Source organism: Grus americana, chromosome 1, assembly GCF_028858705.1.
Source record: "Grus americana isolate bGruAme1 chromosome 1, bGruAme1.mat, whole genome shotgun sequence".
Classification (NCBI taxonomy): domain Eukaryota; kingdom Metazoa; phylum Chordata; class Aves; order Gruiformes; family Gruidae; genus Grus; species Grus americana.
Window position 1 is genome coordinate 58,576,660 of NC_072852.1, and position 23,861 is coordinate 58,600,520.

General features: G+C 53.5%; 1 protein-coding gene across 3 annotated transcripts; it reads left to right on the plus strand.

The window, feature by feature from the left end:
• Positions 1 to 6,671: 6,671 nt before the first annotated feature.
• On the plus strand, positions 6,672 to 23,861 carry CARD10 (caspase recruitment domain family member 10). Of its 3 annotated transcripts, none has more exons than XM_054821327.1 (21): positions 6,672 to 6,754; positions 9,278 to 9,496; positions 9,868 to 10,005; positions 10,329 to 10,654; positions 12,558 to 12,740; positions 13,100 to 13,255; positions 13,382 to 13,507; positions 13,681 to 13,875; positions 13,974 to 14,120; positions 14,853 to 14,968; positions 15,206 to 15,246; positions 15,951 to 16,071; positions 16,553 to 16,733; positions 17,545 to 17,668; positions 18,019 to 18,259; positions 18,564 to 18,633; positions 18,952 to 19,051; positions 19,542 to 19,700; positions 21,907 to 22,028; positions 22,673 to 22,788; positions 23,039 to 23,861. In XM_054821327.1, the coding sequence occupies exons 1-21, from the start codon at positions 6,748 to 6,750 to the stop codon at positions 23,244 to 23,246; spliced, it is 3,096 nt and encodes a 1,031-aa protein (XP_054677302.1). In that variant the 5' UTR covers positions 6,672 to 6,747; the 3' UTR covers positions 23,247 to 23,861. The 3 variants fall into 3 exon arrangements, with proteins under 3 accessions (XP_054677302.1, XP_054677312.1, XP_054677321.1); XM_054821337.1 differs by having other exon boundaries at positions 14,856 to 14,968; XM_054821346.1 differs by lacking the exon at positions 13,681 to 13,875.

The following is a 23,861-nucleotide window of genomic DNA, read 5'->3' on the forward strand; positions in this document are numbered from 1 at the left end:
CGCTGGACAGGTTTGCTTTCCAGCCAAAGGGAAAAGGTCCTGGCCTGGTCCTGGTCTACTGAAACCCAAGCAAAGACTCAGCATGCCTCCCTCTTTTGCAGTGACATTGTCCTCCCTAGGGCAGTCAGGTATTCCTGGGGCCAGAAAACCACCAAGCTGGGGTTTGTTGCTCAAACCATGAACTGCAAGGCCAGGTGTACAGGTGAACCAGGATCTGTCCTCTGACAGTTGCTGCTGGGGCTTTGATGGGTTGCAGGCTGAAAAGCCAACATGCGTTCCCACGTACATCGCCAACCTGTGCGCTCAAAGCTCCAACTATTGCAGCAGAGTGGAGGTTTTTGGGACTTAATTTACGTTTTCTGTTGCTTTATGGAGCAAATTTGCTGGTAGGTCTGAAAGAGCAGCATCTTCCTTCCGTGACACATGAACCCTGTCCCTTTCCCGGATATGGCACATGTTCAGTGGCATGGGTGCTATGGGATGGTATCACCCCCTCCTGCCTCTCCTCCATCAACATCTGGCCAGTCTCAGCCTGACAGTGAATCTTAGGGACTCTGATTGCCAAAGACCCTGGGGCATGCTTGTGTACCAGTTCAGAAGAGGAACCATAAGGGACTTTGATCATCTCAGGAAGGAGGAAGGGAAGGTGGAAGTGGTGTTTTCCATCTGTGCTCCTTCCTTCTCTCCTGTCAAAGCTGCATGAGGGACCAGAATATTTCTGAAGTGGGCTGAGCAGAGCTCCCAGCTAAGTAGCTAATCTCTTGTTGGCAATTTATTCTTCAAACTGCTCACAGTCAGTTTGCTCTTCTGGCGTCTGAGCTGGTGCTGGTGATTCTCACTGTCTTGGTGTCTTTGACTTCAGCTGCCCTGCAGACACAAGGCAGGGTTTACCTTCTGGTCTGTCTTTGATCCCATCCTAAGCTAGAGCTCATATGAGATGGTGGAAACATGCTTGATCTGGGCAGCTGGCTAGCTTTAGGCAGAGCACCACCGATGATCCTGTAGTCCAGTGGAGTCTTCTTTGGAAGATGTCTCTGATCTAGGGACACCTGACTTCCCACAAGACTGGAGATGAGCTGGAGAGGGAATAGGAGTGTTTGCTCTGACTAGGGGGGTGTCCACATAGATGATAAAGGGGTTGGGAGGCTAAGATGGAAAGGGCATCTCGGTGACTGTTTGAGGAGGTCTAGGGGAGGACATAGGTGAGATGGAGAGAATGTAACTGGTACGTGTGGGAGTGCAGAGGAATGTCTGGCTGTTACAAAGCTATCTAAACATATTGATTTCTGTTCTGCACAGTCACATCTTCCCCGTCTGACTTCTAATCCAGATTGATGACCCTGCTCATTTAACCCATTTGCCTTCCTCTGGATGCAGGTCAGCTACTTGTTTTATTCAGCCAGCCTGGATCTGTGGCGGACCTCGTTCACTGTGGCAGACCTTAGGCCTCAGGGAACAGAAGTGGGACTCAGAGCAGGAAAACTAGCCCGTTTCCACCTGTTGCTAACAGGGCAGGTCTGGGACTGGTGTGAATCACCTGAATGACACTGAAACCAGCAGTGTGAGACATGCCTGCAGTGGCAGGAGCACTTGTGGGGTCCTGAAGGACCGTGGGCAAGTGACAGGGTCTCAATTCAGGGTGTTTGCAGGATGCTAATTGGGGATGTTGTCATTCTCAAGCCCCATTTTTTCAGGAGACTGCTGAAGTCATATTGTGATTAATGCTTTGAATGTTGGTTTACAGGCAAATCTACCCCAAAGTTATGTCCTGAGAGGTGGAAAACACCACTTACTTCATATCTCTGTTTGTTGCCCCGGAGTTCAAAGGGGCTCTGTGCAGCACCCAACAAGAGCTGGTTGAGGTTGACGTGGTCACATTGACCTCTGGTGGCTGCAGCCTCAGCATGCAAGGAAAGCAAGAAGGAAAAGTGGGTGGTTTTGGTGCCTGCTGCAATGAAAATGTGGTTGGGTTTCTTCCTTCTTTGGGCTCTGTCCCCCATCACCTTGCCTCTTGGACAGTCACTTCTTTTCTGCCTAAAGCAGGTCTGATCTACCCCCTCTTTGCATGTACATCTTCAGCCCAGGTGGTTCTCCTCCCTTTGAATCAAATTCTGTTTGTACATACACCAGTAAAAACAAAGGGTGGATCCTTCGTCAGAGAGCTGAATTCATTCACAGTTTCTAGATAGAGTGGGTCATACCTGGGGAGAGCAAACACTGCTCCCCCAAATTCACTGTAACCTCTGTAGGTCAGTGTTTGTACCCTTCCTATGCAGAGGAGGGCAGACTTTAATAGTCCCTTTGCAGAGTCTGATTCAGAAGCAGCCAACCAAATTGGATTCGCAATGAGCAACAAGATGGACTCTCGGTTGGCACATTTTCTGGAGAGCAAGGTAAAAAAAATCTAGGAATGATCCCACAGGGATAATACTTTAAGGATAAGGCAACCGTGAGCAAGGCTGAGGTGGGAGCCAAGCGTGAGATTTCCAGGCTCAGCTCTGCTGAGGTGGAGCCCTTTTGCCAGGGGCGGTTGGGCAGCTTTGGAGCGAGGAAGCCCATCCCAGTGACTCGAATCCCGTCAGCCTGCTCTAATTCAGGTCTTCCTTGCCACCCTGCACACCTCGATGCCCTAATGAGGATGGAGATGTGTTGCCAATACCTTACCAAAAGGCTCCCACACACTTTTGCCTCCTGTAGCTCCAGGCAATAGGTGTGTTCATGAGGGGGAGGAATGCTGAAGGAAATGTTCACTTGTTTTGCTATCTCGACACACAGATACATGCATTTCCTTCCTGCCGTGAAGGCCACTCATCCCTTTTTTTTGTGGGGGCCTTGTTCCTCCTCCTCTTCTGCAGTCATCACCGCCACTGTGGAGGGGACAAACCACTGTCAGCACGCTGGAGCAGTCTTACATCTGCTATGAAAAGTGTTGGGGAGATGAGCAGGTAGTCAAAGTCCTTGCAAAGGTTGTTAATATAAACACTGAGTTTGATGACTGTCATTAGGAAAATAAAAGTTGGTTTTGGTTTTTGGTTTTTTTTTCTGTGTATGAGCTAATCTGGTGTGAACCAGCATATGAGCCGATTAGATCAGGCTGGAGTCGATAATTCTGTTTCACAACCTCTTTCATGTTTTCAGCATTTGTTTTTGTTCCACACAGGAACAAAAACTGCAGAGTTTTTTCACAGCACCAAATCGTGCTGGGACAGCTATTGCAGGGTGAAGTTATTATTAGGGGTGTTATTTCAAACTCTCTTCCTCGACCTGACTAGGGAGACCACCCTGGACCTTAGCAAACCTTCCCCCTAATACTTCATTGGAAGCTGTAGGTCTTTGCAAATAACTGGGCTGTGAGAAGATTAACATGTTTTGATTAGAAAAAAAAGGACCAAGCAAGAAATATATTACTGAAGACATTCGGACCAGCTCCCATTATGGACACTGCGTGGGTAGGAGGTTTCAGGGCAGGTTTGCAAAGATATCACGCTTCCCAAAACACAGGGCAAGCCTTTATAAAGTGTCTAAGCTCGCCACCTGTAACCGCAGCTTGAGCTTTATACTGACGGTGTTTTAGCCACACGATCAGGAATTTAATGACTACCTTCCCCGCCTCAGACCTTCCTAAAGCTGTTTCCAGGAGGGGGCAAATGATGCAGTGCTGTGGCATACCCAGCCCTGCCTCCCACAGTGTGGGCTCGCTCACCTCCGAGGGATCCCACCGACTTCTTAGCGCTGCTGGCTTGACCTCCCCACGGCAAGGTCCTGCAGAAGACCCAGCTGCCTGTCACACTCTGTGGGCCATGTGTGCTAAACCCTTCCCCTGGCAGTGGAAACAACGCGTGGCTCACCATTTGCTGGCTTGTCACAGATTTCCTGTGCAAGCCGGTGCGGTGGCTTGGAAAGTTTTACCAGTGTGACTATTTTGGTTAAGATTTGAAAAAAAAAAAAAAGAAAACCAAACCAACCAACAACTCAACATAAAAAAAGCCCACTCAAACACCCCAATGTCATTCCTAGTGTGAACTCAAGTGTGCCAGCACAAAAGTAGCTGCAACTGTTAAAGCTGTTTTGGAAATGTAATACCCGGCTGTGAGCTTGTGCAGTCTGGTGGGACTGCACATCTCAGACGAACTGGGGGTGTCTTGCATGACTGCAGCTTCCATCTGAAGGACAAGCTCTTCATCTCTGTGCCTCCATACTCTGGCCAAAAACCAGGGACAGACCATCTCATTCCTCTCAGGAGCTGTCTGATTTGTTGGGATCATCCACCCAGCCCAGAGCCTTCAGGGGTGTCTGCCTGGGGTGTTGCTGAGCTCAGAATAGACCCTCCATGAAGGAGAGCGACTGATGATGCTTGATGTGGGACCTACTTTGTCTGATGTCTGTGTGCTCTGAGTCACAAAGCTTCACAGCCATTACCCGTGGGGTCAGGGCGGGTGGAGGGAGAGGTTTCCTTGACATCAGCCTTGAGTTCGTCTCTCTCTGGGTGAATGAGAGAAACCAACCCTTGTGTTGGGGCTTTTATCATGACTGTGAAGATCTTATCTTCTATCACCACATAATATTCTGCTCAGGAAATCTTTTCACTAGAGAGAGACACCTGGGTTGTTTGTGAGAGAATAACTAGCAGGCAAAAATTGACATGGCTTGAGTCAGAACGGGTTCCCCACAGGCAGCCTTGCTTGTACTTGCTTTTGATCACTCAGCTGGATGCCTCTGGCTGGAGGTACGGGCTGGAGACTGGAGCTGTGCCCTGCTGCTGGTGGTCCTGGGTCAGCACGCACCCTTTGGGAGGGAGCTGTGCAGTGCTGGGCTTGCAAGGGAGGGGAAGGCGGCAGTAGGGACCCCTCGCAGGGAAGGTGAGTCAGCAGCAAATTCATACGCTCGGGGTATCAACTGGTGCCTGTTGGGACGGATGCCATGTGAGAGGAGGTGGTGTTTGCCAAAAGCCCTGTGCACGCGTGTGCCTGGTGTTTGCTCAATACCTGTGTATATTTTGCAACAAAAATGTTATGTGTCTGTGTGATGCTCTGTGCATCACACAGATACAGTCTCAATTCCTAGGTGGTGGTTGTGCTTGGTCTTGAAAAGAACATAGCAGTACGGGGAAGGGATCTTGCTAAAGCCTCCCTTCCCTCAAATCACCTTGCTGAAGCCGGTGTAGGAGCCCTGTGGGGACCAGAGGGAATGCATCTGCCATTGGCCCCGGAGGAGAAACAAATGAAGATATTAATTTTGGGTGCAGTGGGAATCCTTTAGGGCAGGTGGCCCAGTTCATACCTCAAGATTGTTTCATATTCCCCTCATTTTGGTTACTACGCTTATCTGAGGGAGGAGAGAAAGGTTTCCATGCAGAGGTGGGGTCCAGAAGTTGCAGGGGTGGGATGCTGAGGGCATCTCCCTTTTGGGAATGTGTTGGCAGAGGCAGGAGCAATGTAGGGCTTCTTCATGTTGTGTCCGGAGCCCTGGAGGGATGCACAGCGCTACTCTGGGCTACCCAGTGGGCTGACCCTGAGGCAGCAGGGGGAATCAGGTGAACTCCCATTTCTTATGAGCTTGATACTGCATTGGAAATCTTGCACAGAGCCTGCGCTATCCTGGCCACTGAGGTTTGAGGTTTGACACAGTGGAGAGTGATGAAATGAAAGTGAAATGGGGTTGCTAGATGAAATGAAAAACACCTTAGTCTTGCAGGGGGAGGCATATGATATTGGGACCAAACCATGTTGTCCAATTCCATCTCTCCCGGACCCCTCCTAGTCCCAGTGGCATGCACAGAGTTGGGCAATTGGGTACATGGCAGGGGTAGAGGTTACCCAATGTGGACCCTTCAGGATGCTGTATGGACACAGAGATCCACTCCCAGGATTGCTGTGGCCACTTGGGCCAGGGGAGGAGGAAGGCTTCCAGCATCTGCCCCTGGCCCGGTCAGGCCGGCTGGTGCAAGCCCCTGCATGCCGTGGGGTACGGCTCAGTCATGCTGTCCCAGGGGTGCCTCCACGCCCAGCTCCACCCACAGACACTATTGAGGACTGGAGGCCAAAATTAAGCCTGTGGGACTTCTTCTTGGCCTGGGTCGGGCTTCTTTCCACCACCCTCATTTTCTCCCCTTGCTTGAACACCCCCCCCCCTCAATCCAGAACCAGCTCTACGCCTGGGGTGGCCAGCCTACAATTTCTGGAGGCCTTGAACCAAAAAAGCTCCTCCTTATGCACCTCTTCTCTGCAGGCAGAGCTGGGGAGGCTGCGCCCTGCCAGAAAAGACTCCCCCCCTGCCTGGGCAGGGCCCCGGCTCGGAGGCCAAGCCGGGCACCCCCTTCCCCCCGCGGTCTGTCTGGAGGTGAAGCAGGGTGCGTTTCAGAAGAGAAGTCGCTGGCGAGCCACATCCTTCCGGAGAGCAGCTCCGGCCCAGGGCTGAGGAGGGAGAAAGACGGGACACAGGCAGAGAAAAACCCTTCCCCGGCTCGCCCAGGTGAGGAGTAGCCGGAGGGTCTCAGAAACTGGGAAAGGCCGGGGGGGGAGGGGGGGGCTGCCCCCGCCGGTGAGTGCCACCGCGACCCCCGGAGGCGGGCAGGGCTGGGCTTTCCATTTCCCAGGGGATTGCCGGTTCCCTCCCAGCCGGCTGGAGGAGGGAGGGAGGAAGGGAGGGAAGGTGCAGCGGGGTGGGGAGAGCGCTTCAGACACACCTGCCGGGGCGGCGAGACGGGCGGCGGGCGCGGAGCGGGGCGCAGTCCGCCCGGCGGCGGCGATGGCGGGTAAGGGGTGAGCCCCCGGCCGGGAGTGGGGGACGGGCGCTTCTCCCCGGGCCTTGCGAAGCCCTCGGGGGCGGCGCAGCCTCGCTGTGCTCCTTCTCCCGCGGAGGCTGCTGCCGCGCCCGTCGGCATCGCCCCGGGGTGGCCGGGGCTGTGGGTTTCGCACAGGCTTTGGGGGAGGGTGGTGGCGGCGGGGGGGTGTTTGCTCCTCTTCTCTTTCCCAGGCAGTTCCTCAGGGCTGGCCTCCGGCTCGCCATTCCTTGAAGAGCGCCTTCAGGCTGGCCGAAAGGGGAAGCGCTGCCTCCTCGCTGACCCCCCGGACTTGGAGGGGCCGGGGGCGGGCGGGAGGAGGGGTACCCCGGGCAGGAGGAGGGGTACCGGCTCCCAGACTCCTTCGCCCTCTCTCTCTGTCTGCCTGCCGAGAAGCTGGTCGCTGCTTGCGCAGCCGGTTTGGGTTTCCTGGAGAAGCACTTCGATTTAAAGGCATAAATCTGCTGCCAAGGAGCGGAGCTCAAAACAGTGCAACTTCTGTGACCTGGTGTTGCGTTCTCCTTCTGCATACTTGCGTCCCTGTGGCAAGCAAGCCTGTCCCAAATGAGACAGATCAGTTTCTGCAAGAAACACAGTTTGTTTTCTTTATTCAACCTGGGATGATCCAGATCTGTATAGGTATTTAGGTTCCTCAGCCCTTTGGTGCTGGAAATCAGACACTTGAGTATCTTTTGTGGATTCAACAATTCTCTTTTCCTGTTATCCTTCATCCGGCAGACCCTGAGCCTCCCATATTTCTACTTGGAGGATTAACTTTTGCACAGGTCTCTCAGCCATCCTCCTTGCTGTGACAGTTGACTGTCTGAAATCGCATGATATCATTCTCACCACAAGAAAGTAAAAAAAAAAAACCAAACCAAAAAAACCCCCAACAAAACAAAACCTAAAGAAAAGAAAAAAGAGTGGGAGATGTCCTTCCCTCTGCCTTCATGCAACATGAACCTCTATACTGCCCCTGGGGATGTTCGTGTGGCTGGAGTAGGAAAGCTGGACTTGATGCCAGCACCAGAGTGGCAGGTAACGGTGCACACTGGGGAGAATAGATGGCTTCTACGTCTCAGAAGATGTTTACTGTGCCTTGAAGATGTTTACGGCCTTGCCAGCTGAAAGGATTTGTGCTGGGCTGTGAAGCAGATTTTATTTCTCAAGTGAAAATAGATAATGCTGGTTGAGTTGATACACAGCTGGGAAGAGGGGTCCTTGCACATACCTGCTCCACCACAGCTTGTAGGACTTAATGGAGCAGGTTCACCACTGCTCTAAGGGTTTTTGGTCCACTGACTTCAGAGGGTCCCTCTTGCTTTATTTGATTGACAGAGGGATTGCCTTGTTGCTACATATTTCCAGGGCTCCACACGGATATGTGGAAGATACATGGAAGATATGCTTCTGCAATTCCTCTTTGACTGCAGTACCTGTAGCCAAGATGCTCCGTGGGACAGTGCCCTTGAGAACTTCAGTTTGGTCACTGATGCTTGAGGCATCCACAGGGAAAATGGATCCCCAGGGAAACGCTCCTCTCCAATCCCAGTATGAGAGAGCATGTCCCAGGCTGTGAAAACTCTTGCTCCTGAGAGTTTCCTGTGCTCAGGGTTGGGGAAAAAGGGGGATTTAAGAGTGCTTCAGGGGTGAAGATGACATCTTCCCTAGACTTCCTATTGTATATGATCCTAATTCCTTGTTGTGGTTTAACCTGGCAGGCAGCTAAAACAACCACACAGCTGTTTGCTCACTCCTGTCCCCCCCTGCAGTGGGATGGGGGAGAGAATTGGGAAAAAAAAAAAAAAAAGAAGGTAAAATTTGTAGATTGAGATGAAGACAGTTTAATAGGGCAGAAGAAGAAGACAATAATGATAATAATGATAAAAGAATATGCAAAACAACTGATGCAAAGCACAATTGCTCACCAACCAAAGCCAATGCTCAGCTAATTCTTGAGCTGAACTGCCCCCCAGCTCACCTCTCAGTTATATACGGAGCTTGATGTCATATGGTATGGACTATCCCTTTGGCCCGTCTGGGCCAGCTGTCCTGGCTGTGCCCCCTCCTGGCTTCTTGGGCACCCCCACCTTCTCCTTGGCAGGCCAGTATGAGAAGCTGAGAGTCCTTGACTACTTGGAAACAACTAAAAACATCAGTATGTTATCAACATTATTGTCATCATAAATCTAAACCACAGGACTATACCAGCTACTAGAAGGAAAATTAACTGTATCTCAGCCGAAGCCAGGATACGCTTCTATGCACCACTGCCTTCTGCTTCCTGCATATCTAACGCCCTGGATGGACACTCAAGATGCTGCTGGACCGATTTGTATGTAAAATGGCTTCTGATGTATCTGAGTCCCATTTGTAAGACTACCAAATCATTTGCAGGATCATACCTCAACTCATGTTCTCCCATGCCTACTCATGCCTTTTACCCTGTGCTCCTCCATCATTCCTCAGACCTTCTCTTTCCTTTTATCCTCCCAGCCCTGGAGAATGCCCCTCTCCAAGCCTGCAGCCTCTCGGAGCAGGAGGAGGAAGAAGACACCATCTGGGAGAAGATTGAGAGTGCACGGCACCAGCTGACCCGCTCCCTGAACCCTGCGAAGCTCACCCCATACCTGCGCCAGTGCCGCGTGATAGATGAGCAGGATGAGGAGGAGGTGCTGAATTCATGCAGATTCCCTTGCAAAAGCAACCAGACAGGTGAGAGAAAGCACAAACTTGCACTTAGATGGGCCTGGTTTGTGGGGGACGAATTGGTTTTGACATGCAGTGGATGCTACCCAGCATGTGGTGTTGTGGCCTCCCAGTCCCTCCCACGGCAGTGCTACCCCGGCTTTGTTGTTCTCTGAGATGCTCTGCAGCCAGACCTCCCTCTCATCCTCTGTGGGCCTCCCCCTGCGTGCACACAGACGAGAGCAGCACTTCCACCCCGTTCACTCCTCCAGCCATTTCGGTTCTTGTGGATGGAAGCAGAACTGGTGGAGATGCTAATTTGTATCACGAAGCTGGCCTATGCTGTTTTCTCTCTGGTTTGCAGGGAATTCATCCTAGCTCTTTATCCCTTCTTCCAGGTTACCTGATGGACATCCTCCGGCGCCGCGGGAAGCGAGGCTATGAAGCCTTCCTGGAGTCTTTAGAGTTTTACTACCCGGAGCACTACACCCGGCTAACAGGGAGGGAGCCAGCCCAGCGCTGCTCTATGATCCTGGGTAGGGGCAGGTGCTATGTCCCTTTTTCAGCTGGTGCTGGCGTGGGAAGGGCCAGAAATCTGTGTATGTGCATGTGTAAAGCCCTGGTTCACGCTACCTGTGTGCGAGGAACCCCAGCAGCTCTGTGCTCTGGATCTGGAAGGGAGGGGGCCATATGTATGGGTGTGATGGACTGTGGTGTTGTAAACCTGGGACAAGAAGGGCTGCGTACCCACAGGAGAGCTTGGCACCCCTTGATGGAAAACAGAGCGTTGTGTTGCTTTTTTTTTTGGGTTACCTCTGTCTCGGCAGCCAGAACCTGACTCTCCTTTGTCTCCCTCCAGATGAGGAAGGCCCTGAGGGACTAACTCAGTTCCTGATGATGGAGGTGAAGAAGGTGAGGGCTCAGCGGAAGGAGCACCTGCTGAAGGAGCACCAGCTCCAGGTGAAAAACCAGGCATTGGAGCAAGAGCAGGCCCGGCTGGAGCAGAAGCTGCAGGAGCTCCTGAAGGTGCAGGAGCGTTGCCAGCGACTGAGAGAGGAGTGGGACGCCAACAGTGTGGAGCTGCTGAGACTGAAGGACGAGAACTACATGATGGCCATGCGCTACGCGCAGCTCTGTGAGGAGAAGAACATGGCTGTGCTGCGGAGCCGGGACCTGCAGCTAGTGGTACGGTCCCAGGGAGCGCGGGGGTTGGTGGTGGGAGGAGGTGGGGGTCTGATGGCTGAGAAGGATGTATGCTGATGTCTGTGCATAGTGGCCCATGAGCGTGAAGGAGCTGATGGCAGGCGGGATGTGTGTTGGGGTGCGTGCCCCTACTCTTGATGGGGAGCATGCCCTGAGCAGGGCAGAGCATCCCAGTTATGGGCATGGCATGGGAGACTCGCTGCTGCCCTGGGGCAGCTGGAGATACATCACCTAAAAAAGCCAGAACCAGCTCCTCAGAGGAGCTGCCAGGGCGATGCCTTCCGCGGCATCTCTTGGCTCTCAGCCTGGCGGTTGGTACCACGAGATGCCCCATCTGCTCCTGCATGTGCTTGCTGCCCTGCGCTGCCTGCTCTGCTGGTGGGCGCCTGTGCTGTGTCCGGGCAGCACAGGCACACAGCAGGCAGCTGGTTCTGTCAAGCTGCGTGTTTGTATTTACTTCTTCCCCCAGAAAGGGCTTGCATTTTCCTCTTTCTAGTGAGGATGGTGGCTGTGCAGCTGTGAGGATGGTGGGGGTACATGTGTGCTGCCTGAAGCTGCCCAGCCTGCCTTGCCACTCATAGGAGTGTTTTGGCCCAGACTCCGTCCCCACCCCACCCCCCACCGCTCCCCACCACCTCCTCGCCTCTCTCATGACGTTTTGGAGACTCATGCCGCCTACCTGAAGGAATTCATGACACTGCACTCCAGCTGCCAAGCTCTCACCTCCAGCAAACATGCGCCCATTTCCTGCCTGGGCAAGGACAGCCCTACCTTGAACCTATTAATAACCCGGTTTCCTCAGTGCTCTGCTGCCTTCTGGCATTTCCCCCACCAGTCTGGGCCTGGACCTCTCACGCAGCCCCGCGGTTACCTTTCATTCCTCATCCTGCTCTGCCAGCCCCAGGATCCTCCCCTACTTTTTATCTGGTATTCCTGCCAATGCCAGCTCCCCTGGGCCTCCTCTGAGCAGGGAGGCGAATCGCTTGTGGGTGACTGTGGGGTGGAGAAATCCCCCTGGAAGCAGGGTGGGCCGCCAGGTCCCAGCCTGCCTCCCCCTCCTAGTTCCAGGGTCCAGAAGTGACTGGTCCCCAAAAGTCATTCTAGGTCTTTTGGGCAGATTTGCAGAAGTAATCCAGTTCCTGACTCACTCTTTGGCAATTTTGGCAGTGCTGCTTAGTGCTCAGTGGCTTTGATAGGTTCCCCCTGCCCCATTAGTTCTCAAAGCCTTACCTGGCTGTGAAACGCTGGTTCTCTGATCAACCTCATCAGTCACTACAGGTCTGTGAGGACCTCCCTTACCCCTAAGAGTTACTGACCCCCCCTGTCTCCAGTGACAAGTTGGTCGAGGAGTGTGGGAGCAGGCCAGGGTGTGATGATGAACCTGTGGTACCCTGCAGCCTCCAGCGACTTGAGCCTCAAATACTTCCCAGGCCAGAGGTGACCTCTCCACACTGAATAGCCTCCAGTGGATTTTTCTGCTGCAAATTTGTTTCTTGGCTATTCTAGGAGCCAGGAAGCCTTTGAGATACTCAAAGCTGTTGGCTCTGGCAGCACACCAGAGGTCCCTGGTCCACCCAGGGTCAAGGCCAATTGCACTGAGAATGCCCCAAGGGAGCAAGAAAGTTGTTGCACTGAGAGAGGATCCTGAGACTGAATGCGCTTACGCAAGTGCATCTTCCTCCTTTGCCCTGCAGGGAGAAGCTTTTGTGTGCAGCTGTGCTAACCTTGGCCCAGCGGTAGGATAGTCCTTTGCATGGTTGCCCAACCCTCGCTTTCCTTGCCTCCAGAGCCTTTTTCTGCCCAGTGTCCTCTCTGCTTCACTCTCTCACTAAGGCAGAGGTGCAGGGCCGTGTGTTTCAGACTATGTTTCTTCCCTGGGTTTCAGGTGGACCAGCTGAAATGCAAAGTGACCAGTCTAGAGGAGGAGTGCAGCCTGCTGCGGAAACAGGGGTCTGCGCCACCCCAGCGTGAGGCGGAGGAGCGGAGCCACGCTGACGCTGTGTCCGAGCTGTGGGCTGAGAACCAGCGGCTCACAGCATCGCTGCAGGAGCTGCAGGGCATGTTGCAGGTACCTGACGGGGCAGGGAAGGCTCTAAGTCACCTCCTGTCCTAGGGCACCCCCAGTCCTGGTGACATGGACATTGGAAAGATGCGGGAAATCACTGTCCCGGGCTGGCCTGCGCCTTCCTTTGAGCATATCGCTTGGCTGTGGTGGCTGCCATTGCTTCTGGGTCTGGGCAGTGATGGGTCCTTGTTTCCAGCTCTGTGACTCTTGGAAGTGCTGACAAGTGTGATTTTGTGCCTTGGACCACACAGTAGATTAATGCAGGAGTGATGATGGCAGTTGTGCCAGTCTGCTTGTTACTGCCCTGGTCTGGTGCTCCCTCAGTGCTTGTGGTGCAGTGATGGTATCCTCTCACCTCCTAGACACCCGGCGAGGGTCCAGTGCCAGGCTCTGAGCAGATCCTGCTGGACATCCTGGAGCATGACTGGAAGGAAGCCCAAGACGACCGGCAGGATCTCTGCCAGAAACTCAACTCCCTGCAGAACGAGCTGCAGTGGGCTGAAGAGCTGAGGGATAAGGTAGAGCATCCATCACCACCCTTGTCCCTGTACACTGAGCAAGGCCTGGAAGAGGGGAGGGAGGGGGCTGGGAAGACACAGCAGTCACTTCCAGGAGGGCTAATACTCGCTGCTCACTGTTGCCAGTACCTCCAGGAGGTGGAAGATCTGCAGCTGAAATACCGGACGCTGCAGAAGGACTGTGATCTCTACAAGCATCGGATGAGCACAGTGCTGCTGCAGCTGGAGGAGATCGAAAAAGAGCGGGACCAGGTGAATTGCTCTCCCTCCTAGCTCTCCACCTCCCATCAGGACCAGGGCTTTTGTCTCTGCTCTGGATACCCCCTCCTTCCCCAGTGGATCTTCTCCATCCATGCAAGGAGGGGAGGTGGGGATTAGTAGTGCAATCCTCCACCTTTTCTCACTCTCAGCCTGGCTCCTTGCAGGCAATCCAGAGCCGCGATGGGGTGCAGCTACAATACTCCCAGAGCTTGATTGAGAAGGACCAGTACCGCAAACGTGTGCGAGTCCTGGAGGAGGAGAGGGATGAGCTCCTAAGCAAACTGAGCCAGGCAGAAGGGCTGAACAGCACGCTGGAGGCACAGCTGCAGCGGTGCCAAGGCAGACGCAGCCTGGGCAAGGTGAGGGTGGCTAGAAAGAGGGGAAAACAGAGAAGGCAGAGGGGTCAGGACTGATTTTTGGGGGACGCAATGGGATGATTGAGTCCTTTCTCTCCCAGATGTGCAGCTCTTCCTACTCCCTCTGCTCCAACCTCAGCAGCACCTGGAGCCTCATAGACAAATCTACCAGCTTTACGACTGGACTTGTGGATGCGCTGGGAGGTTCTGCTATCCCGTTCCCAGGGGATCTGGCAATTCAGAACATGGTGAGTGCTTGACGATGAGAGGCCAACCCTCAGCTCAGGGCAGTGGGGACTCATGTGCTCAAGAAGGGCGCAGAGGCATTGGAGTGGGCTCATCATGGGGCTGTGATTTGGTGGAAGACTAGGTGTGGTATGGTGCGAAGCTTTCTTCTCTCAGTCTCTGACAACCCAACCAATGCTGCACCAAAGTGTGCAGCACTCAGCTGGGTGGGAAGGAGGGGGAAGCGAAACTCTCTTCATCCCGTATGACACTCTAGAGATCAACAGCCCCATGTAAGATGTTAATTCTCCCCAAAAAGCTGCTTAATCTACACATGCTGGAGGAGACATCCCAGCTTTTCTGAATCCTGTAGCAGCATCGTATTGTTTTTAATGGAGTCAGGTTCTTACCAATTTCCCTTTAACGCTTTGAGCCCTCATCCTAGAGTACCCTAAAGTGGGTAGTCCTACAGGTTACTCACACCTCTGAGTGTGCAGTGGCTAAAAGTGAGATACAATGACAAGGTTGGATATTCTCCTCGTCTGCTACTACTCCCATAGCTTGTACGTTGCAAAAAGATGGGGATGCAGTGTTGTGCATCTCCATCCATGCTCTTTCCTTGGGAAAACAAGGTGCCCCTGGGTGTTTGGAGGGATGTGGGGGTACCCTAGGAGCTGTTTGCAACCTAGCCCAAAGGGAGGGAAGAGGTGGTGCGGGATTTTGTGTTAGCAGCCATCTCTCTCACTCTGCCCAAGGAGGTGACTCCCGACAGTGAGAAGGATATCAACCGCCTTTCCACCTTCCCCTTCCCCCCTTGTATCGGCTCCATCCTCCGGCGGCAGCGGGAAGATAGGTGCATGCCCCACAAAAGGTGATTGCTGGGGGCTGATTGAGTCTGTGTCTCCTCTGTGGGGCTTGTGGGGGTCAGGGAGAGGGAGGGAACCTGGAATTGGGACTGAAAGTGGGAAGGCTGCCTGGGAGCTGTGTGTTGGCTGGGGTGGTGCTTCTGGGGGGTGGGGGAAGGCTGTGGAGATGGGGCTGAGAACAGGGTGCAAACAGGCTTTGAAAAGCTGCTGCCTCACAGCTCCCCTTTGTTTCTTCTTTGTAGCTTGTCCTGTGGCTCCTTTAGCAGCATTGAAGATGCAACAGGTACCAGGGTAGGGGCTTTCCCCAAAGGGCTTAGCTAAAAAGAAGTGGTGGCTGTGGGGAGAGGGGTTGGACAACTGACCCTCCCTCACGCCTTTGCTTTGTACAGCTCACTGCGTGAGCTCTGCACCCATAGCGGGGTGCTATGGACCCACCCATCTCCCCGTGCCTTGCCAGGCACAGCAACTGGAAAAGCTGACTTTTCGTCTGTAGAGCAGGTAGCTATTCACATCAGCTCTGTTTAATTCATGGAGAGCTGCATTGATGGATAACTTGATGTGGAGTTGGGGGAATAGGTAACAGAAGAGAGAAATGCCTTTGCCCTGGGGTGTTATTGGATATTCCCTTCATCTGCTGCTACCTGGGTGATGGGTTGCAATTCTCCTGGAGAGGAGGTCTTGGTGCTGGCAGGTGCTGTGGTGCGCACTGGTGGTTGATCCAGGCACATCCAGGTGGCCCTGGCTGCTGCCGCCTTCTGGATGAAATTCTGATGAAGGGAGCGAATATTTGCTTGTTCTCAGGAGACATGGGAAACCCTTTCTAGGAGGGTAACCATTCAAAGCCTCCCTGCAGCCTCCATTTCCCAGTCAGATGCTAGAAAATGCCCAGGAGGGGGTGGCAGACCCTTGCCACCCCGAGAACGTGAGCTCCCTGCAGTGCTCGGAGAGGTGATGTGCCCCCTCTCTCCCTCTTGCTCTCTTTCCTAGGCAGTGGTTTTGCTAGTGCCTCGCTTGGGGCCTTCTCCTCTTCTTCCAGCAGCACCTACGCCAGGGTGAAGTCGGAGATCTGCTTGTCCACGCTTCCCAGCCGCAAGGAGGTCACCAGGAGGTGAGTGCTGCTCTCTGAGCTAGGGACTCTGGGCCGGCTGCTTGCGGGGAACGTTTTGTGGTGCTGGGAGACCACGCTTGGGATACCCTTCTTTTCTACCTCCCCCCGGTGGACTCTTTCTCGCTAGTGGGAGAGGAGAGAAATGAATATCCTGTAGTCCTTGCTTCCTAGCAGGACTCCCAGTTTTTTGTGCTGTCTCATTTGTTATGGCAGGGGTGGGGATGGTGCCCTGGGCTGGACATACATGTGTCTAAGTAGGGACAGGATCGTGGGAGCCCGGCTTGGCTTCGATGTTGGGGCTGGTGGAATGGAAGGGGCTGTGGGGGTTCGTAAGGTCTGTGTGTGTGTCCTAGTGATGGCTGTGAATCACGGGCTCCGTACCGCACAGCGCTCGGTACAATAAACAACCTGTTGCTGGACACAAGGTTCTTAGAAAAGGCAGCAAATTTCAGTTGCTGGACTTGACATTTCTCCTTGCCAGGTCGCTGGTGGTACAGCTCACGAGCATGGGTCGCCCCAGCAACCCCTCACCCCAGGAGAAGAGGCTTGGAGCAGACATCTCCATCCTTGGAGGGAACAAGACAGGGATTTATGTCCAGTGGGTCAAGCCGGGCTCACAGGTTGAGGATGCAGGACTCAGGGAAGGGTGCCGGCTCATTGAGGTAGGTCTGGGAATAGGCACGCTTTGTGGGTTTGCAAGTCACCTAGGGCGATGCAAGGAGTGTGAGTGATCCCCAGTGCAAGCTGGCCTCTTCTCAGCTTGAAGTCCACCTCCATTTCTCTTATTTCCCAGGACTGCTCCTTGGCAGGAGCTTTATGCAGCACAAACAGCCATCCCGGTCTGTGCATGTAAAAATGCTGAGATCTTCTGAAACACTTTCTTTGGCTATGGGAGGGGAGAAACAAAAAGAAGTCTTGCAGATAAAGACAGCAATATGGCTATATGTCCCTGGAGTTGTGTGTCACCTTGTAGTATTTCAGAGCAGTTTGCATCCTGCATCCCGCACATGCCTATTGCAAAGCGATCAATTCTGGAGTGAGATTTCTCAGGCCTTCATGACCCTTCTGAGCTACAGAGAATAATTGTTCTGAAGAAAGCTCCTGGAGGGACGGAAGGGCATTTGTTTTGGCAAGAATGACACCACTTGAAATACAGCTATGCTACTTGAATTAATATCCCACCTGTAACTGAAAATAAACCAGCTCTCCCGCCCCCACTCCCACATGCGTTCATGCACACACGTTTGCTTTCACAACAGCCTGGCATCTGAGCTGGAGGGTGGCTGTCAGCAGGTATTTCAGAGGCAGAGGAGGGAATCAGAGGCAGACTGAGGATGCCTTGTCTTCAGGCAGAGCTTTCCCTGGGTCTGCCTCACTCTTTAACATCTCTTGTGTAACCCTGATGCGTGAGGGAGCTGGGGGGGGAGCCTGCTCTTCCAGTCTCTAGGTCTAATGGCATCGGGTCCTTGCTAGCTGAGGGTGCCGTCGCTGAAGGAAGAGGTGCTTTCCCTGGAGAACTGCACGCGGGAGGTCGCCTACCTGAGCCTGCTGCATTGGGATGAACCCTCTAGTCTCGTCTTTCAGCTGGACCTGGAAGGTAAGGCCCTGGCAGCTGGCTTTCCTTTGAGCCTGAGCTCTCTGCCTGCCTTTCCAGACCCTCCACCCAGCCCTGGAGGTAAATCTCTGTTATTCTTTCTCCTCTCCTGTTTGGTCCTAGGCCACCATGTCTGACACGGGGGTTGGCTGTAGCTCCGGTAGCTTTCCCTGTCTGGTGTGACATGTGCATCCTCTGAGTTACAGGATGGAGGTACAGACCTTCTGTCTGTTTCCCTCCTCTGCACCCCTGACCCTGATCCGTAGCATCACAGCTGTGCTGGGGACTTGTCTATCTTGTTGGTGATGGTTGTCTCCTGCATCCTCACCAGTGACCTATATCTCCTGCTCCAGGATACCAGCCTCTGCGGGAAGCCGTAGAAGAAGGGAAGAAATTTTCTGGAGACTCGTTCTACGTACGCACCAACCTGTCCCTCCTGGAGCCATCAGACCCTTATGCGCTGTGCGTCAAGTGTCGGGAGATCCTTCACGTCACGGACACCATGCATAAAGGGCGACTGGAGTGGTACTGCTCCCGCGTTGATCCCTTGACCATGCGGGACCTGGACAAGGGGACAGTGCCCAACTACAGCAGGTAACCAGGGTGAGGAGAAGACAGGGGGTACCTGGGGCACCCGCCCCGTTTCTCTGTGGTGAGCATCCCCTAGGAGTCCTGAGGGGTGCGAACTGGCCTCTTGAAAGTGTGGGCCTCACAAGCCTTGTGTGGGGGACCAGTGCGGTAGGGTTTGGGTGCCTTTGAAAGACTGGAAGGTTGAGTGAGGGCTCTGATATGCCTATGCTTCAGCAGGTCTCTGCGGGGTTTAGCGAAGAGGGTCACAGCAGGCTATGGTCCCTGGGAGATCTATTGTTGCTTGAGTACAACCTTTCTGTCTTTTCAGGGCTCACCAGCTTTTGAAGATCCAGGAGAAAAGCCAGATGCCTGGGCAGCAAAGGGGCCACAGAAATAATGTAAGCCAAAGAAGCCAGCAATGAGAGCTCTGTATGTGTGCCTATGGCCACCCCACTGCCTTGGCACACAATCTGCCCCGCTCTGTTGGTAAACCAACTCATCATATAGAGGTGGCAACTGGGATAGGAAGCAGAGCCAGGGCTTGTAGCTGCTGCTCTGTGGCTGCTTTCCTACCCCTCCCCACTTCCCAGACCGAACTTGATGGGCAGCAGACCCAGTCCTATGCTTTCTGTGCATGCCCTCCATCCCCTTTGCAGCTCTGTGTGTGTGTGAAATGATCTACACTCTCAGCCTTATCGCCCTCACTTTCTCCTCAGCTAAAGAAACGGGCCTTGGACCAACTGCGCCTGGTGAAATCCAAACCGCAGAGAAGCCCAGAACAGCCCCCTCAGCAGCTGTGGCTGGACCCCTGCTCAGGTGGGCTGTTAGCCCTGCGCCTGCTCCATCACCCTTGGAGACCCAGTTGTCCCCTGTGGGCACTGAAGGCACATTGACATCTCAGATGTGACAGTCTCTCTGCCCAGGATCCCTCTTATAACCCTGCTAATGAGATTTTGGGAAGCCTGTGCATATTTAAAGATCCTGCTCCTTTTTCCTGGTTTTCTGGGGCTTTCCATTGCTTCTGTTGTTCTTGGGGTCATCTGACTTTTTGTGGAGAATAAACTGGTGTGTAACTCAAGGGAGTCCCAGGAAATGGGGAAGGGGGGCTACAGCCAATGTATTTGCCTGTGAGTTAGTGGTGTAACCAGGGCAGGATTTCTCCTGGGACACAGGATGATTGGTAGGTACCTCCATGAGTCAGGATGAGGGGATGGTACAAGAATAATGGTATGGTCTGTGGGCCGGTGACAGGCTGGTCTCCCATGTTCTCACCTTTGGCTTTCTCTTCTTCATTCCTGTCTTCCAGACCCAGACACAAACCTGAAGCCTTACAGTCTGGTGCGCCCTGTAGTGGTCAAGGCACCTCGTCCTGTGGTGCTGTCACCTAACTGCATAGCACCGCGGCTCATCAGGAACCTCCTGGACTTGCCCACCTCTCGCCTGGACTTCCACGTGTGCCCAGCAGGTAGGCAGCAATGAGTGGTTGACATGTCCAGGGCTGTTTTAGGAGCCTGTGGCTGATTGAGGTAAAGTACACAAGTCTCCTACTTCCCAAGGCTGCTTTCTCCTTTTACCTCCTGCCACTTCTTAGCTATATGGTGGGAAGCTAAGATGTTGCTCAAAGAGGTCACTTGTGTGGAGGCCTTGGTCAGCCCAATTCAGGGAAAAGGTTTTAGTCTTAGAAGTATGAAATGTGGTTTCATGGGACTCTTGGAAGGCACATGCTGTGTGTCTTCAGTGACTAAGTGTGGGGGTGTCTCAGTCTTCCTAGACAATACCCATTGGCAGGTCACCTTTTTGGGCTGACTGTGTGCAAGACATTCCCCCCTATTTTTAACTGTGTCCTATCCCTTTGGCCCACAGCCCTCCCTTCTGGGCTCCTGGGGCATGGGGACCCTCTCTCTTCCCTTGAGTGGGTGGCAGTGGCATCGCTTTGCTGCTCTGGGTGGCTCTTCCCAGAGATGAAGCCCCTGGCTGAGGTGGGATCTGCAGGTTGACTTCATAACAGCTCTTCCTCCCCAGGAGCGAGAGGATCCAGTCTTATTGCTGTGGTCCTCCTCCTTCTGCCAGCAGCCTGAGGCTGACACACCGCTGCAGAGGCTGCTGGGGAAAGGGCTTTTTTCCCATAGGGAATTTTCACAGAGGACAACTCCTTCTTTCCCCTTTCCTCCTCCCTTCTCCATCTCTGTCCTTTCCCCATGTTTAGAGTTCTCCCTTTGCCAACTGTAGGACTACAAAATGAGTCGGTATATCTTTTTTGGGAGGGAGGTAATGGAGGTAGTGAAAAATCTCTGGTTTGCTGAAGAAGGACGGCTCTGCAAATTTTGGCTGCTGGGCTCCTTATCTGAGTGACTTGGCTGTATATCCTGTCCTACTGAGCCCTCTGCAGGGTCCTCCTCACATTGCATGTGGACATGCTTCAAAGCCATTACTGCAGCTGGGGACTTTACACCGAGGGCAAAACCTCTGTTCTCCCCTGTCGGTTTTGCCTGCTGCGAGGTAAGGAAGGTGATCCGGGAGCCCCAAGCCATTTCTCTTTTCTTCGCTGCCTATTTTTTCCCTTGGAGAACTCCCCAGCCAGTGCAGAGTTAGTATAAGCCAGCCCAGCTTCCACAGGAGCCTGCTGCCCCCAAAGGTAACAGATGGCTTTGCAGGATCCAGCTCTACCTGGGAAGTACCTGTGCCACCAGGCAGAGGTAGCAGAGGATGCCCAGCCACCCTGGGGCTTGGGAGAGCTGGAACATGCTCTGGACCCAATTGCAAGCATGCTTTCTCCTAAATATATTACTTTATTTCTATCTTAGGGGTGAGCAGCTCCTAAAAGCCTTGTTAGATTCCCTGCTCAGGTTTCAGTGGCAGTGTGGGCAGCTGCCTAGGGCAGCATGGTCAGCAGGTAGAGAGACCTGTGCCTGCTTCAGCCACGCTGGGCTGCAAAGCCTGTGGCTCCCAAGTGGGGTCTCTGTGTGTGTGCTGTCTCATCTTCTGGCGGGAGTTACTGGGGGCACCTGGCAGTCATTGCTTCGACCACACTGGACTTCGCTGTCCTGCCAGCTCTGCCCCCAGTTCTCTGCTTCAGCATCACCTCTCTGCTGCTTTCCTGTCTGGCGTTGGCTCGGCTGCTGGGTGCTGTCCTTCTAAGTCCAAGCATAAGGAGGTGGCTCAGGCTGCCACTGACAAAAGGAGGTTCAGTCTTCTCACTCTCCCACGCCAAGATGCATATTCCCCTTGCTTCCCCAGCCCTGCCGCTCACTGGAGCCATCTATGAGCACATGCAGCTCACAAACCCTGCAGAAAACCTACCTGGCAAAATAAAAGTGATTATTTTTCTGCCATACTCTGTTGCAGAGGGGGTGGGACAGTGTGGCAGTGGGGAAGGGAGCATAATGGCTGTGAGCTGGCTTAGGCTACTGCGGTACTGCAACACAAGAGCTGCTCTTGCCCTGCAAGTTGTCTTCAGCTGTGATATCTTGCTTGTTCTGTACGCAGAAAGCTGCAGGAAATCCATGCCAACATGTAATGTTGTATAATTAGACTCGCTCTCCAGAATCCATAAACAGTGAACTCGATAAGCATCAGCGTGGCAGCAAATGTGCGGGATCTGAGGTAGAAAGTACGTGTAAGAGGAAGAAGGGGCTGACATCTCCCTTTTCGTATCTCCTCTTGGCTCGCAGAGAAGCTGGCAGAAGGGGATCCCAGCACCACCCATGCTCAGGAGCACCCTGTGTCTAGAAGTGCCCCCCAGGACCGGAGGGAGAGTGGGCGAATCCGCATGATCCAGGAGGTGATCGAGAAGGTGCTGAGCTGTTTGGTGTGGGGAGAGAGGGCCAGGATGGGGCACTCTGTTCAGGTTGGAGGAGAGGAAGGGACAGCTGAGCAGGGGAAGAGGGAGGGCAGTGTGGTGATAGAGGAGTTGTTTACTTGGGGGTTGTGTAATTTGGAGGGTGTTTTAGGTCCAGGTGCTGTGGGGTTGTGGAGCAGCAGATATGGAGTTTTCCCTGAGTCTCTGTTGAGCTCAGGTGAAAGAAACGTCAACTGGGGATCCATGGGGGAGGCGGTGGGAAGTGCCGCACACAGAAGTGACCTCCCTGCTCTCATATTCCTCATCTTTGCCAAAGTGGCAACAGCTCTGCTCAGGGCACATGGAGAAATGTGGGGCTGTGGGTGAAAAGGATGACAAAGGGGATGTGACGATGGGCTGTGGCTGAGCAAGGGGTCTGGTGGGCCTTTGGGTTGGGTTGGCAGTGATGGAGTAGGTGACCCCGCTCTTTAATTCTCCCCTTCCCTCTTGGCCCTGTCCATAAATCCCACATTTAATGGAATTACTATTGGAAAAGCAATGATATTTCACAGTATGGGGTTTGATTTAATGTAACTGTCAGGGGCTGGGGTTATTTTTTCTCCATTTAAATTGGTAAATCTATTCAATTTCCCTTCCAGAATAAACACTGCCTGCTAGAGCTGGGAGTTCAGAGTGTGAGGGATCTAATTAAAAGTGAAATATACCCCATCGTTATCCATGTCGAGGTCACCGAGAAGAACGTTAGAGGACTCAGGTAAGAAAAGACAGAGTGACATGGATGGAGGGTATCATGGGAGGAGAGAGAAGCTCTTTCTTGTCTCTGTTCAGAGGGAGAAACAAGGATTGAGGAGGGAGCGCTTGCTGCATGTGTGTTGGGGTTGGCTGCTGTGAGAGGAAAAAGAGCAGGAAAATCGGCTTTATGTGCATGTGAGGGAGTTCCTGGGTGGTTTTTCCACCCCATGTCTCTACACCAAGGGTAACGGTCATCCCTGTGTTTTTCCCAGGAGCTTGCTGGGGAAGACGGGCCAGCGCGACTCAGAGGTGCTGAAGGTGTGCCGCAGTGCGGAGCAGACTCTCCATGCTCTGCCCTGCTCCTGGGCCCGTGTGGAGCCCCACGCCTGGAGCCACATCGAGGAGCTGCCCAAAGTGGTTCGGGGATGCATCTTCCAGGAGCAAACCCGGCCACTGTGGATTGAGGAGGGCAATGACTGAGCTGGGGGTAGTGGAGTGGGCACTGCCAGCTACCGTCTCCAAGAGCTGTTCTTGGAGGTTCCTGCCTCCCCGAGCTCCTCCAGGTAGCATGTCCTGCCTCCCTGAAGGGATGCTGGCAGCAAAGGCCCCTGGAGGTAGCCTTTCTGGTCCCCTTGAGGCCACCAGGAGCTGGGGAGTAACACGTGCTGACTCCCCAGTCTAAGCTTTCTGTATTTTATTGGAGAGACGTCTTCCACCATCATGGTGGAAACCACCCTTGTAGGCTGTTCCCCATCACCTTGGGCTGCCTTTGTCTCTGGTACGCAGTCAGATTGCCAGATGGGGAACACAGGGGAACCGTGTGGGATCAGGCTGTGTAGGAGCATCTCACACACATTTGAAGCCCTTCTCCCATCACCTCCATTTCCCCTGCCCTGTGGCACTGTGTGCTCTGGGTCCCCTCTTCCCCCATCTACCTCGCCTCTGGCCCGCGGTGCAGGGAGCACAGCTCGTATGCCAATGCTCCGCCGTGGCTGGAGTGACACTAAGCTTGCAACAAACCCTTGTTTTATATTAGCTGTACTCTTTATTGCTTGTAAATTATTAATGGAGCCTTTTATTGGCAAACCACATATA

Excerpts from the sequence above, each read along its gene's own strand:
- CARD10 (XM_054821327.1), top strand. Across the intron at positions 15,247-15,950 it reads CAGCATTGAAGATGCAACAG|GCAGTGGTTTTGCTAGTGCC; the intron begins GTACCAGGGTAG and ends TCTCTTTCCTAG. Across the intron at positions 18,260-18,563 it reads ACAGTGCCCAACTACAGCAG|GGCTCACCAGCTTTTGAAGA; the intron begins GTAACCAGGGTG and ends CTGTCTTTTCAG.